Raw genomic sequence first — 15,843 nt, 5'->3', positions numbered from 1 at the left:
GACCCTAAGCTTTGATTCTGAGCACCAGCATCCTCGGAATTAGGTGGAAAAGAAAGATAGACTCTAGAAGGATTACAGTGTACAGAAAGAGGAAAGTATAGGTCATCCAATGAATGATACAATAGGACTAGGAATACAAAATCAAATGACAATGCAATGATACAGTATAAGGCCTCCCGTGAACAATACAATAGGACTAAGGAATGCAAAAATTAAATGACAATGTGGTTAGCCAGCTGCCCAGGATGGCATAGCGTGAACAGTGCAGAATAAGGAATTACAAAGGTATAGGAAGTGCAGGACCCTCTCCCCATGCCCATGTGAAAGTGCCCTTCAGAACTGTTCTGTTCCATAACAGATCAATTCCATCACAACAGTGCCTTCTTAGCCATTTATGTTTTCCACAGTTTGCAGAATGATAGTTATCTTGGAAGCCTTCTTGACTTCTTAAAACAGGCTGTTTCACAAAGTGGGAATCACCACAGGAAATGAATGGAAGCAGGCAGTTGCCGATCTTACCAGTCTGCGGGGAAAAACATGTTAACGTCTATACTACCAGAACACTTTCCCACTAAATGTCTATCTTCTAATTGGTACAATCTATAACACGGGCTGGGTTTACTGTGGTGGGACACAAGCTCCAGATGAAATGGCTTCCTTCCCTTTGTGATAACAGTATATATTTTAGGAGTTTGATTATAAACACATCACTGCTTCAGTAATTTAGAGCAGAAGAATATAGCAACCCCCATCCCTTCATTCAGTACTTAAAAAGAAAGTGCTGATATTCATATATAAGGTTGCATTGGTTTCCACCAGGGCTTTTTAAAAGCAGGAACACAGTTCCAGCTGGCTTAGTGTCAGGGGTATGTTGCCTAATATTAAAATGAGCTGGGCTTTTTTGCTACAAAAAAAGCCCTGTGTGAAACAATGGTGACATCTGGGGGTGTGGTCTAATATGCAAATGAGTTCCTGCTGGGCCTTTTCTACAAAAAAACAGCCCTGGGTTCCAGCAAAGCAGAGTTTGATCCTTGGTCTCTCTGTAAATCTAGAATTCTATATCGTACTGGGTCTCTAGCACATCAGTCTTGTTAAGTAACCAAAGGCATGCTAATTTTGAGTGATTACTGTGGGTACATAAGGGAGCATTCAAACATGCAGACTTCAACTTGAAGTCTGAAGAGACCAAAAGTATTACTAAAGCTAGCAGAAAACTCATGGCCACTTTGTCAGTGATGGATACTTGAGCCAGTCGGTTTTTGCCTCTGTCACTGAGTATACAAAAATGAACATTGCCTGTACCACACATGCACAATTACTTAAACATGTTTATCTACATGCAGACATCCAAACATTAAAGTCTTTGAATAGGATTTCTTTTTCTGTTTTTGCTGTCAAGTCTCAAGCAAACGTATTTGCTGAGTTTGGTGTAGTGGTTAAGTGTGCAGACCCTTATCTGGGAGAACTGGGTTTGATTCCCCACTTCTCCACATGCACCTGCTGGAGTGACCTTGAGTCAGTCACAAGTTATCTCAGAGGTGTTTCTCTCAAGATCAGTTTCTGTTAGAGGTTTCTCAGCTCCACCTACTTCACAGGTATCTGTTGTAGGGAAGGGAAGGGAAAGAAGATCGTAAGCCACTCTGAGACTTCTTCGGGTATATATATGAACATATGAAGCTACCTTACACTGAATCAGACCCTTGGTCCATCAAAGTCAGTATTGTCTACTCAGACTGGCAGTGGCTCTCCAGGGTCTCAGGCTGAGGTTTTTCACACCTATTTGCCTGGACCCTTTTTTAGGGGAGATGCCGGGGATTGAAACTGGGACCTTCTGCTTACCGAGCAGATGCTCTACCACTGAGCCACTGTCCCTCCGTCCTAGTGAAGAGTGGGGTATAAATCCAATCTCCTCCTCCTCCTCCTCTTCTTCTTCCCCTCCCTCCTTCCCTCCCTCCCTCCCTCCTTCCTTCCTTCCTCTGACAATCCCATAGGGTTTTCAAGGCAACACATTGCCTGTCTCTGCATAGGGACCTGGGGGGAGGGCTCTCCTATTCAAATACTAACAATGACTGATTTCATTTAGCTTCCAAGATCTGAGAAGACTGGGCTAGTTTGGGCCATCCAGGTCAAGGCAAGATGTTTTATAGGTACAAAAATTAAATCTTTTCATTTCAGTGAACTATTCCACTTCCAAGTATAGAATCACTAAGAAGAGAAATTCCAGCTTCCATGTCCAGAATGTTACAGATCCTTGAACTGCAGATTTAATATGCTTAGCACAAGGCTGCCTTTGTAAAAAGCTTGAAGAGTTAGTCCTTGGTCTTTGGCCATAAACAAAGAATGTGTGTCCTCGTGCTTATTCTGTCCCCCATTGCAGCAGTTCTGGCAATAATTCTCTCCAGTGTAATTGTTGGCACCTAAGTGCAACCGGACCTGGGATGACCTCTTCCTACAGAAAGACCACAGGGTGTGTAGATGCAGTTCTTAGTGCCGGTAGTCTCAACAGAGGATCCTCTATTATGCATTTTTCCTGCACAGAGAAGCAACCAATCAACATTTTTAAAGTAAATTTTGGCTTGTTCAAAAGATAATTAAGTAACTAGAGGACAAATGATGTCTTTCAAGGCCAATCACAGCTTTGGCTTTCTCTCCATAGTTGGTTTTTATTATTTGGTTCTTCTGATTTGTGCATAATAGTTGAATTGAGGAACTGTAGCCAAAGCTGACCAGTCTATGTTGCACCTACAGAGAACATAATAGCCTCAGAGGCTGTTTATTATGTGCAAAGTCTTCTTTACTAAAGACAAAAATATTTTTTCCTGTTCTCTTGAGGCAGGTTTGGAAATCAAACCAGAAACTTCAGACTCTACTATGATGGAAAACACTTTGTGGGAGAGAAACGTTTTGAGTCCATCCATGACCTCGTGACAGATGGATTGATCACCCTTTATATTGAAACCAAGGCAGCAGAATACATTGCCAAGATGACCATAAATCCAATTTATGAACACATAGGATATACAACTTTAAGCCGGGAGCCAACAAACAAGAAACATACGGTGGCTGTGAGAGATACGCTTGATGGGAAAGAGCCAACAGGAGATAATGAAATAGTTGAAAAAAGGGTAAGTTATTCAGGCAAACTTTCTTTACACCACTTCTTTCTTTACACTATTTATAATTTTAACACCTCCGTATTGAATGACAAGAAATTGATCTGCAAGTTTCTGAGTATTTAAGAAATAATATTTTGAATATTAAAAAAACAGGCATTTTGTTTTATCCAGTATGTTATGAAAACAACTTCCAAATGCATATTAAGTAGGGGGGGAGTTTTCAAAAATTCTCATATAATCAAACTATGAGCTAGTGAAGATTAGAAATCAGGGGGTGCAATATTTATTGTAAGAGTTGACTGAGTAATTCTTTCGATCTTGTAGTGTTTGCACTGATTTGTAATTTTAGCAAGTATTAGGAAAGGGGGACTGAAGACTTATGGGTGTGTTTTTATTGTAGCTCACAGCTTGTGAGTGTAATTCATGGTTAGAGGAATGATAACATAGCAGCCAGTATCATAAATGTTAAGGTAGGTTGAGTATCAGATGCTTTATGTTTATATATCATAGATCATCAAGCAGTTGTTTAGCCCTTTTGTATCCATGAATTTTGTTGTTTTGTTTGCAATGTGGTATTTTGTTGGAAGCATTCCAAATGACATTTTATATGGAAAAAATGGGTTTGTGGAAAACTGGCCATTTGGAAAATAACGTGCGCATTTGTTATATGTATGTATAATGGTGAAAATGAATTTCTCTTTATAACTGGGATGCTGTATCATTTGCTAGTAAATATATAACGTGCTGTAAGTCACCTAACTGAGAAGTGGGCATAAAATACCCTAAACAAATTAAATGAATAAATAAACAAGAAAAATGTGACAGTCTTGCAAATGAAGGCATCAGAATTGCCCCTGTCTTTTCTGCATCATTTTCCTTTCTTTCCCAGAGAGCAAGCTGTCATTAGAAGTCTGCAGAGAAATCAGTATTTTTTCAGTTTGGGTATACTGAATCCAGAAAATATTAGTATTTTCTGATATTCCCACATCCCAAAAATTGTATGATATTTTGATTTGGGATTTTTTGGAAATCCTGATTTTTTTTTTTTCATACCTTATGGGGACCATTATAGTCACTTGTCCCCATAGGGTATAATGCGGAAACAATCCAGAGGTATCCAGGGCTGGGGTGGGCTGTTTTTTGAGGTAGAGGCACCAAATTTGTAGCTGCTGGTGCCTCTCCTCAGTCCCCCCTCCCCCGAGTTTCAAAAAGATTGCACCAGCGGGTCTAATTCTATGGGCCTCTAAAGAAGGTGCCCCATCCTCCGTCGGCTGAGGGAAACACATTTAAAGGGATCTCCAAGTTGTGAACTCCGAAGGCATTTAAACGGATCACAGTCCCTTTGAACAAGCAGCAAGTTCACCTGGAAGGCATTTAAAGGGACTACTATCCCTTTAAACAACCTTTAACTTTGGCTATCTTGAGGTCCCAAGAATCCCCAAATATTTCAGGATTTTGGGGACTCTGACATTTCAGATAGCTGTAAAAATACCTAGATCTATATCCAGCTAAAAAAATAACTGAAAAATACCGTGGGGGGGGAGGGGGGTTGGCAACTTTTTTTTTTTTTTTTTGCTCAGTTGTAGCTGAATGGATGTTTGCCTTGTGCAGGATTAAGCTGAGATCCATTAGCTGGGTTTTGAAAGAAGAGGGGGCCATATCTATTTTTGCTCGTTATAATATTTAAAACATTTGTTGCCACCATTCTGCACCAATAGGGCCCCCAAGACAGTGAACAATTGAGAAGACAGAAAGAAAACGACATTAGTGATAAGATTAAAAACAAGGAAGGTCAGTAGGAGAATGCCAGATAAAATAAAAAAGTTTTGATTGAGGGAGATAGACAAATGCCTTTGGGAAGGAAATTCCCATAATTTTCGTACTACATCCGAGTAGGGTCTACCCATGGAGCCTCAGATGATAGGAGCACTCAAAGATAGCATTATTTCATATATAATACTATCTATTTGAGATACCAGGGGAGGGACAGTGGCTCAGTGGTAGAGTATCTGCTTGGTAAGCAGAAGGTCCCAGGTTCAATCCCTGGCATCTCCAATTAAAACGGGTCCAGGCAAATAGGCGTGAAAAACCTCAGCTTGAGACCCTGGAGAGCCGCTGCCAGTCTGAGTAGACAATACTGACTTTGATGGACCGAGGGTCTGATTCAGTAGAAGACAGATTCATATATATTCATATACAGCTGCGATGATGATCAATTCTTTTTCATCACAAGGCTGTCCTCTATAAGTGAATAACTTTTTCCTATCAGTATATCAGCTGAGCCTTGGGTTCAACCCAGGGTAACTCTGTTTTTGACCAGGAAATGACTGTACTTCAACAAAATTAATTTCAGAGGGAGACTCCAGCATGAAAATGACTAATTCATTAGAAAGTTTCACAGAAAATATCACACATGCACGCAAGCTGAACTTAGGTTTAGGATTTTTATCTCAGTATAGTGAGATCCTCTGCCCGTTACAGGTATTAGCTTGCTTAGTATAACTAATTAATGGTCTCTGTATTTTTCCTGATTCAATCTGAACTTTAATTGCCTTTCACTTTGTATTTACTTCATTCCATGGCTCCTTGGCCCTGCAATTAAAAAAAAAAATCTCATACCAAAAATGACTTCATAGTAAGGATTTGGTCATAGCATCTAAAGCAGTGAACTGGTCTTAGTTTGTGAAACTTTTTGCTTAAATAAAATTTTGTTAGGCTGTAAAGTGATGCAAAATGGCATTTATTTTTGGAATGGCATTGTGATTTATAGAAAATAAAAATCATTTATAATACCTGCATATCTCTTAAAGTGCCTTAAATGCAACGGAGAATATTAATAAGATAATTGACAGTTTGTCAAGATATAAATTGATAAGCATGTGGCTGGCCCTAGCTAGAATCCCAGGAGTCCATTGTCTTGCATTTAGAGGCAAAACCAAATTATTTCTGAAAATAGATCGTGCGTTTCCTGGTTATACTGAATAACTTAACTCATTTTATGGAGCAGCTGTGCAGTTTTGAGTCCTGATGCCTTAGAAAGACAGAAGCGTTCATGAGTTCAAAGGTCCGCAGAGAAGATGGTTTGAAATATTGTTTAAAAGCATTGTGGTGTTCCACTTTAAATCTAGTTTTCATTTCAAATAGCTTTTTCTTATATTACAGTGGTCATACCATACCGTGCCTCTGAAAAGCGCTTATACAAATTTTAATTTGTAGATCCCAGACTCTAATATAAAATGGAGAAATATAATCAAAACTCTGTACAAAGTACTGCATCTTCTAATTCTGCCGTTGCTCTCATTCAAAAAAAAAGAATGAATTCAATCAGGAGCACTTTCTAAAGAATCCTCAACAAGGGCAGCCCTTGTTTCTCAAGCATCAGAACCTATTTTCAGAGTTCATTTCTTGTGCACAGCCATTGTTTGTTCTTTTCTTGGCCTTGCTAGATCAGCCTAACCACTCATCTGTCCAGTCTTAGTTCCCACACTTAATTAAGAGGAATATACAGAAAAAAGAATGTCATTGCAGTTGATTCCAATTAACCCCCCAAGTCCTTGTTCTTTTATTACAATAATTGCAGTTGTGGATTTCTACCAAATGCTCATCTTTTACTCCCATGTCCTATTGAGGTTCTGGTTGTCAGGATAAAGTAAAAAGGGGGAAAAAATATGCAGCTACATAAACTAGGGTTGCCAATCCCCAGGTGGGGGCAGGGGATCCCCCAGTTTGGAGGCCCTCCCCCCGCTTCAGGGTCGTCAGAAAGCGGGGGGAGGGGAGAGAAATGTCTGCTGGGAACTCTGTTATTCCCTATGGAGATTTATTCCCAAAGAAAATCATGGATAATTGATCTGGGGCTCTGGGAGGGCTGTTTTTTGGGGTAGAGGCACCAAATTTTCAGTATAGCATCTAGTGCCTCTCCCCAAAATACCCACCAAGTTTCAAAAAGATTGGACTAGGGGGTCCAATTCTATGAGCCCCAAAAGAAGGTGCCCCTGTCCTTCATTATTTCCTATGGAAGGAAGGAATTGAAAAGGTGTGCCGTCCCTTTCAATGTGATGGCCAGAACTGCCTTTGGAGTTCAATTATGCTTGTCACAGCCTTGATCTTGGCTCCACCCCTAATGTCTCCTGGCTCCACCCCCAAAGTCTCCTGGCTCCACCCCCAAAGTCCCCAGATATTTCTTGAATTGGACTTGGCAACCCTAACATAAACATTAATGTAAAAGATAAAATCAGACTCCTGTAAGATGCACGACAAGTTTGTCGTCATGTATACAGTTTGCTCATTTTCTAGACCCTTTCTATGGAAACACTCTTGTTTCACTTCCGAGTTTCTCACCAATGGTCTCAGTTTAGCCAACCTAATCATAAATCACATCAAGAAGAGATGCCATACTGCCGCTTGTAACTTCTTAGCGGGCTGAGCACAAAACTAGAGATTTTAGGCAATCTGTTAGTTTCCTAAATATATAATGATTGATATATATGTCAGTAATTATATATTTGCCCTGACCCAGATAGCCCAGTTATGTCAGGTCTTAGAACCTAAGCAGGGTTGGCCTTGGTTAGTGTTTGGATGGGAGACCACCAAAGAAGTCCAGGTTCACAACACAGAGCCAGATAATGGCAGACCATTGTCTCTTGCTTTGAAAATACTCTGGGATTGCCTTAAGTCAGCTATAACTTGACATCACTTTCCACCACCACAATTATATATTGTGATCAAAGGCTGTCTTAAAAACCCATCCTTCTGAAAAACTGTGCATATTGCAGAGTCTAAATCTTTTGATGTGACTGTGAGGTTGGTCTGTCGCCACTAGAATGCTTATTTATAACCAGCCAATCTGGGGTGGAGGAAGACCTCATGAGGTCTAAGTCTATCCAAGTTTAGCATCTGGAGTCCTGATCTGTTTAGTTGAGTACGTTTTCATTCAGGTTGCCTCCCAAGGAAGGTAGAGCGTCATATCCTTGCTAACAACAGCTGTAATGCTCATTTAGCTACACATGAATTTAATTGTTTTTAAGAAACAATTGTTTTAAAGAAATTTAATTTCTTTTAAGAACAGGATACCTTAAACATTAAATTATAAGATTTAGGGTTGTATACTAAGGGGACAAATCCCTGAATGAAGGAGTGGGGGGGGGGGGTTGTTGATTCTCCCCTTCCACAGTAGTGCTCCAACTCTTCCCTCATGCTGCTTCTCGAGGAGTCTCCTGTTCAGCAGGAGAGGGAAGGCAGAGAAGTCATACTTTCAGATAGGCTCTAACCTGAATGTACCAGATTTTTAAGAAGTTTTTGATTTTTTAAATGATAAAAACCTCAACAATGATTGATAGTCTTTGAAAAATAGAGGAGGATCAAAACCAAAATTTAGTTCTTCTTAGTTTATGTAGGAGTGGCCAAACTTGCTTAATATAAGAGTCATAAAGAATAAATGTCAGATGTTTGAGAGTCGTAAGACAGGTGTTTGAGAGCCGTAAGACAGGAAAGAAGGCAAATAGATGGGGGAGGGAGAGGTGTAAAGAAAGCAACTTTAAATGCACTCTGCAAGCCGGCTGACAGGGTGGTGAAGGCTTTGAGAGCCACACAATGTGTGTAAAAGAGTCACATGTGACTCTCGAGCCACAGTTTGGCCACCCCTAGTTTATGGTAAAATATCTGCCTGGATGCAAGAAGCAGGACCTCAGAGACTAAGAATCAAAGCATCAAATTCACCCCAGTAAAACACTATTTAAATCTACATACAATTTCACAAGGTCACTAATAAAAAAGGCAGATTAAATAAAATAAAAAGGGCAAAATCTAAATGTTTGGGGAAATAAAGGTATTAACTTAAGTGCCTGAAAGGAGTATATATGAGTGCCCCTTGGCTTAAAAGTTCCTGTCTCCCTAACCCTGATGCAGAACCCCAGAACGGAGGAGAATCTTCAGGGGCTGGGACAATAATCTAAGAAAATGGGCAGATTTATGTGGAAAAATCAGTCCTTCAGATAATCTAGTCCCAGGGTTTTTTTTATTAATTAAAATATATCTACAGCAAAGCTAAAACAATTCAGAAGAGTGGAACCACTTGGAAGACCTCCACAAAAAAACTAGTTACCTCACCAACCAATATAGAGTAAGATATCTTAAAATCAAGCTCCTCCCTCTGGTTCAAATTCTTCCAAAGCCTCTTATAAAAGGGCACTTTTCAGCTGCCATGAAAACATTGATAAGTAAGAGGTTGGATGAACCTCCCTTCAGCAGCAATGCTATCAAAGGCTCCTTCAGCCACCAGGATTCCCTTGGGGAGGGACACATAAAGTGTTCTCCCAGGAAGAGTTACACTTTTCTAAGACCATGCCATAGACTCTACCCTCCAAAGCAGCCGTTTTCTCCAGAGGAACTAGAATTGTCAACCTCTAGACAGAGACTGGAGATCATCTTGAATTACAACCTCTTTCTGGATGACAGAGATCAGTTCCCCTGGGAGAAAATGGCTGCTTTGGAGGGTGAACTTTATGGCATTATACCCTGCTTGAAGTTGCTTCTCTCCCCTAAGCTTCATCCCCAACTTTTCAGGGATTTCCCAGCCTCAGTCTGGCAACTATAAGGTGAACTGATCTCTGTAATTGGGAGACCTGTTGTGATTCCAGGAGCTCTCCAGCCGCAACATGGAGGGGGGCAACCCTAGAAGGAGAGAAGGAAGCAGGGAAAGGGGAGGGACTATGGGGGTTTTCAAGAAAGGGTAAAGAGGAAATAGTGGGAAAGGGGGGAAGTGAGATGCCTCCCGCAAGTCTTGCAAGTTTCCACTTTTGTAAACTATCTAATGCCACTCCAATTTGAGGCATGTCTCTGATGTAACAGGGAAATGGAAACATTGAGACTAGAAATCAGCAGCTGGTAGTCCAAGTTCGAAATCTGCTTTATTGAGGGATCTCACCTTGCCAAATTAGATACAAGAAAGGTGTTTGTGGAAGGAGCTGTAGCTAAGAAGACCTACTGACAGTCCATTTTGTTAGGCTAGTGGTCTATTCCCACTCTCCAGCAGCTCCACAATGTAGGTGCCCAATTAAAAATAAAAAACCCCTGCTAATCAATATCTTTGATTCATATCATATTTATATTTTGACTTTATGGGGGGCAGGGTCAAATACTCAAGACTAAAGTAAGTCACTTTGGGTCCCCAATTAGGCAAAATGTCGGCTATAAACGGGTGGAATTCTAGCAGGAGCTCCTTTGCATATTAGGCCACACACCCCTGTTGTAGCCAGTCCTCCAAGAGCTTACAAGGCTCTTTTTTTATAAGCTCTTTTTATAAGCTCTTGGAGGATTGGCTACATCAGGAGTATGTGGTCTAATATGCAAAGGAGCTCCTGCTAGAATTCCACCCCTGGCTATAAAGAAATAAAATATAATACTGTCCTAGAAACAGATTTAAGGTCATTCTTACGTGTTGATATTCAAGAGCTACAATGTTCTAGTCTTCCTGACTGTATAGATTTTTTATCTAGAAAATGTAGCATACATCTATGTTATTAATTGTTTCATTTAATCAAATTAGTTTTAACTAGGAGGTTCTTCTTCACATGTGACACACATTATGCCCCTGGTAATATATGACCTGCAGGACATCTCCACCAGATGCATACAGCATAAACAAATAATCAAAGCTGACAAAGCATAAATATTTACATTTCAAACATCGCCATGACTCAGGTAGGAAAGATAGTGGCGATGTGTGTAATTCAAATGCATGAAAATTGGAAGAATGAAAGGTTTTCAAATTTTAAATGACACTTTTTAATTAATTTTCAGGCATCAAAGACGCATGATTAATAGCTGCCTCTGAGAAATAGCCATTCAAACTGACAGCCAGCTTTGTTTAATAGAAGACAAAAAAATGTGGATGTATTATTGCTCAGCAAATTTAGTAAGACAGAAATTTAGTACATAATATACCTTAGCATTTGGAGCCTTTTTACCCCTTCACTTGCTACATGAGCACAGTAGGTCATATTTTTGTGAGTGAGACTTTCTTATGTTTCACTAAAAGAAAAAGGAGACTTAAAGTTTAGCAGATGAATTGCAATGCCAGCTTTCATGAGCACATTGAAGTGAATTGTCAGGTATTAAATATTAAATACCTGAGAATTGTCTTGGGAGGGGAGGAATGCTCAGAACTGTATAGCATTCTCATAGCACATGTCCACACGTGGGTTGTAAATATGTTCTCTCCATGGACCTTATCCTTGCAAGCAGCGTGGCATCAGTTTTAAAGTGGTCCTAAACTTGTTTATGCAGCAGATGCAGAGATTTAAAGGCTATGGTTGGTTGGAGGGTGCAATCCTGGCCTCAGATTCAGTGGGAGCTCACAGGAGCACAGCTCCTGAACCTTTCTGAGAGTTCTACCTTCTCCTTCTGAGAGTTCCACCTCCTTGTCCATTTAATAGTATGTGCAGCTGCATAACAATCCCTGGATGAGCTCCACCACCTATTTTTCTACAAAACGACCCCCTGGTGCAATCCATATCCTGATGTCAGCATCTAAAAAACCCTATATCATATTCGTCTTTAATTCTTCAATTCCCCCTACTTTTTGCAGTGAAATTCTGTCCAGAGATGGCTTTTTTTTTAAGAAAAAGCCCATCAGGAACTAATTTGCATACTATGCCACACCCTCTGATGTCAAGCCAGCTGGAACTGCATTCCTGCTCAAAAAAAGCCCTGCTTTGGCTTGATCTAAATTATACAACTTAACCGTGTTCTTGGTTGGTGATGCAATATCTGGCACAAGTGCTTGCCATGCATGTTGATCATTTAAGGATAATACGCACTGTGTGATGTAAAGGATTTGGTTAAAGTTTCCCTTAGGACAGAGGTGGCCAAACTGCAGCTCAGGAGCCACATGTCATTCTTTCACACATATTGTGTGGTTCTCGAAGCCCCCACCATCCCATCAGCCGACTTGGAGAAGGCATTTCTCTCTTTAAATCACTTCTCCAAGCCAAGCTAGGCGTTTACAGTTGCTTTCTTTCTACCTCTCCCTCCTTCCCTTCCCATCTGTCTTCCTTCCTTCCCTCCTTCTTGTCGTGTGGCTCTCAAACATCTGATGTTTACATCTTACAGCTCTCAGATATCTGACATTTATTCTATGTGGCTCTTACATTAAGCACGTTTGGCCACCCCTGTTTTAGGATATGTTCTCCTTCTCTTTTCGGTTGGTACTCCAGAGCCTTCATATTCAACCAGTCGTTGCTGACTTTCTAAAGGAAGTTGTAGAAGCCATATTCAAATCCATAGAAAGACAAGCATAGAAACACTGCAAATTAGTCTCAATTTCTCCCAGCAATTTGGAATCACAGCTCAATAGCCAGCAGATACATGTCCTCCATGAGCATAATAGACATTCAGAAGGCAACGAGCTAAAGAAAAGGCCACATCAAACCGTCATGGAATTTCTGAGCTGGCAAGCATCTGTAAAATTCTTCTATGAGATCCAGTTAATCTTTCATTAATTTGAGGAAATTGCTTTTGGTTATGACAGTCTATGTTAGGATAAAAATGTATTTGATGTAACAAAACACCTGTTTGTTCTCTTATTAGTCACCCCTTTAACTTAAAAACTAATGAACAAACGTCCTTTGTCTCAAAAAAGGCCATCCAGTTAAAGAGAGGAATGACCAGGTAGACAGAATAATAAATGGTTGTAACATGTAATGAACACACAATGCTGCTTTATGCTGAGTCAAACTGTTGATCTATCAAGGTCTCTTTGTCTAGAGTGTTTGGAGGCTTGCTGTACACAGAGGCTGCTGCCTTTATTGTTTATTCCAAATGGCAGCAACTCTTCAGGGTCTTTGGCAAAGGTTTTTCATATTTCCAATGACCTGAGCCTTTTCACTGGAGGGTGCTGGAAATTGGACTTAGGAACTTATGAACATGAAGTAGATATTGAAAAGGATGGAATGCTTCAAACCAATATGATCCGTATTTTAACACATGGTATCTGGAAGCATAGATATTCCAATCACATGCACGTTGTACAAGATACTGCCTTATACAGAGTCAGACATTTGATCTGTCAAGGTCATTTTTGTCTACTCTTTTTGGCTACAGAACAACAAGAAGAAGATGATATTGGATTTATATCCCGCCCTCCACTCCGAAGAGTCTCAGAGTGGCTCACAATCTCCTTTACCTTCCTCCCCCACAACAGACACCCTGTGAGGTGGGTGGGGCTGGAGAAGGCTCTCACAGCAGCTGCCCTTTCAAGGACAACCTCTGCCAGAGCTATGGCTGACCCAAGGCCATGCTAGCAGGTGCAAGTGGAGGAGTGGGGAATCAAACCCGGTTCTCCCAGATAAGAGTCCGCACACTTAACCACTACACCAAACTGGCTCTACAGTTCTACAGGGTCTCAGGTTGAGATTTTTTCTCACCAACTAATACCTCATCTTTTAAACTGGAGATGCCAGAGATTGAAGCTATGACCTTTGGCATCCAAAGCAGATGCTCTACCACTGCCCAGGCCCCACCCCATCTCTCTGGTATTTTGATAACCTGGAAGAAATAGCAAAAGAACCTTTTTGTCCACATTTGCAGAACTGTGCATCTAGTTTGGCCACCCGAAGATGGTTGTTGCCTGCTACAGGTGACAATGGCCATGATCCAAAGCATTGCTTACAACAAGATGACCGATTTCTCACTAACAGTTGCTCCACCTCCGGGCTTCTGCTTTCCCCAACCCAAGCGATCAATTCTCCACCAGTTGCTATGTGGGCGCATTTTGATCCACGGTTCCCTTCAGTTTCCCTCACAGTTTCTTGCTCTTGTTTTTTTTGAGAGTAAGAAACCACAAGGGAAATTGGAGGAAATCACGAATCAAAATGCTCTTGCGCAACAACTGATGGGGAATTGATCACTTGAACCAGGGAAAGCAGAAGCCCAGGGGGGAAGCAACTGCTAGTGAGGAATCGGTCGGTGTTCTTGCACAGGAGCTTTTAGCTCTTCCCTCACAGCAGCAGTTCCTTTTCAAGTTGGGAACAGGCCCCAAGATGTTTGAGGGTGACAGTCTGCATCTTCTGGTGACAGGCTTGTGCTTGTTCTGGTTTGCTGGTCTCTTGTCTGCGCAATGAATGACCTTGAATGACTAGGCTAAATGCTTGAGTTCACTTTCAGTTTGAGGCATCCTCTCAAAGGATGTGTATGTATAAAGGTAGGTCACTTCACTAAGGCCTGATGGCAAGATTTTTGCAACTCAGTTTTGTGCAACATTGACAATAGATGTATCTGGAATAGCATTAATTTCAGAAAATCTCAAAATAACGTGTACTGCAATCCTAAACAGAGTTAAGTGCATTGACTTAAATAGACTTTGGAAGGTGTAACTCTGTTTAGGATTGCACCATTAGCATTCTGAACACCTCTGCTAAATCCTTTAAAAATTTTGGTAATTGGTATCATTTTAATGGAAGCACAGATCAATCCCTTGCCTCTTGACTTTTAATTTTTGGTCAGTTGATGTAACAATGAACCATATTTTTCATCAGGCAAAAGTGTTAAATTATTTTGGCAGAGATGCAAGTTAGTGATGAGTGGATAGTCATTATGAAATGCTTTGGCCAGTTTGCACTTTTCATTTGCTGTTTCTAAGGAATAGTTTGGATAACACAGCTAATTAAATCTATAACAAAGATGTTTGTAGTAGCAAAATACACCAGACTCCCCCAGAGCTGAATCAGCCACATGAACTGAATGGCTACAAAATTCATGTGTCAGATAAGATTTTTAGCTTGCACATCTATGAGGGTCTGGTTAAGTCCATCTACATTCTTTTGGAAATACTGAAAATATCACTGGTAGAATAACTTTTTCACATAAGGAAAAGTGTATTGACAGCTATTTGCAAAATTATGTGGCACATTGACAACTAAAATATGGCATTTCTGTAGCTTTATTTGCATGAGAAAATATTATTATGGCACACAGAGCTTTTTTTCCTGGAAAAAGAGGTACCAAATTGTCAAGAGAGGAATGAAGGAGAAACACACAGTTGCCCCTCATGAACTGGTAAACATTTTTTGAGAATTTTGTTTCCACAAAGAGGTTCTGGAACTCTATTCTGCTGTGTTCCCCCAGTGGGGAAAAAAGCCCTGGTGACTCAGCCATAGAGTCGGTGTGTTGTAGCCAGGGCTTATTTTGTAGCAGGAACTTCTTTGCCTATTAGGCCACACACCCCTGATACAGCCAATCCTCCAAGAGTTTACAGGGCTCTTAGTACAGGGCCTATTGTAAGCTCCAGGGGCATTGGCTACATCAGGGGCGTGTGGCCTGATATGCAAAGGAGTTCTTGCTACACAAGACCTGGTTGTAGCTGGATATAAAGTTGGATTTAGGCTGGGGTTCAGATCTCCACAACTCTCAAGGTCAGCTAGATCTATCAGTCACTCTTAGCCTAGTTTATCCTACAAGGCTGTTGTGGAGGAAAAGGAGAATGGGATCCATATGTACTGCTCTGAGTTCCTTGGAAGAAGGGCACAGTTCTTTGAAAGCAGACTTTCTGAACTTTGAGAGTTATAACAAAGTCAACTTTCCTTGTGACGAGATTGAAATTGCCCTTTTGAAATGTTCATAATGACAGTTCAGGCATTTCAGAAATCCCCACACAAGCCAATAAAAACTGCAGCTGACCACATTTTTTTCCCACCCCTCTTCCTCTTTATCCACTCAACAGCTCTAAGAGGTA

The 15,843-nt window shown here is 40.7% G+C and overlaps 1 protein-coding gene across 1 annotated transcript in view; it reads left to right on the top strand.

The window, feature by feature from the left end:
• CHN1 (chimerin 1) overlaps nt 1–15,843 on the top strand; it is a 181,297-nt gene that overhangs the window by 91,379 nt on the left and 74,075 nt on the right. The window contains exon 6 of the mRNA XM_060257127.1: nt 2,837–3,125. Coding sequence (XP_060113110.1) covers nt 2,837–3,125 — 289 coding nt within the window. The remainder of the gene's footprint in view (nt 1–2,836; nt 3,126–15,843) is intronic.

Source organism: Heteronotia binoei, chromosome 16 (genome assembly GCF_032191835.1).
Source record: "Heteronotia binoei isolate CCM8104 ecotype False Entrance Well chromosome 16, APGP_CSIRO_Hbin_v1, whole genome shotgun sequence".
Taxonomy (NCBI): domain Eukaryota; kingdom Metazoa; phylum Chordata; class Lepidosauria; order Squamata; family Gekkonidae; genus Heteronotia; species Heteronotia binoei.
The sequence above is the reverse complement of the archived record's forward strand: the minus strand, read 5'-3'. Positions and strand labels throughout refer to the sequence as shown.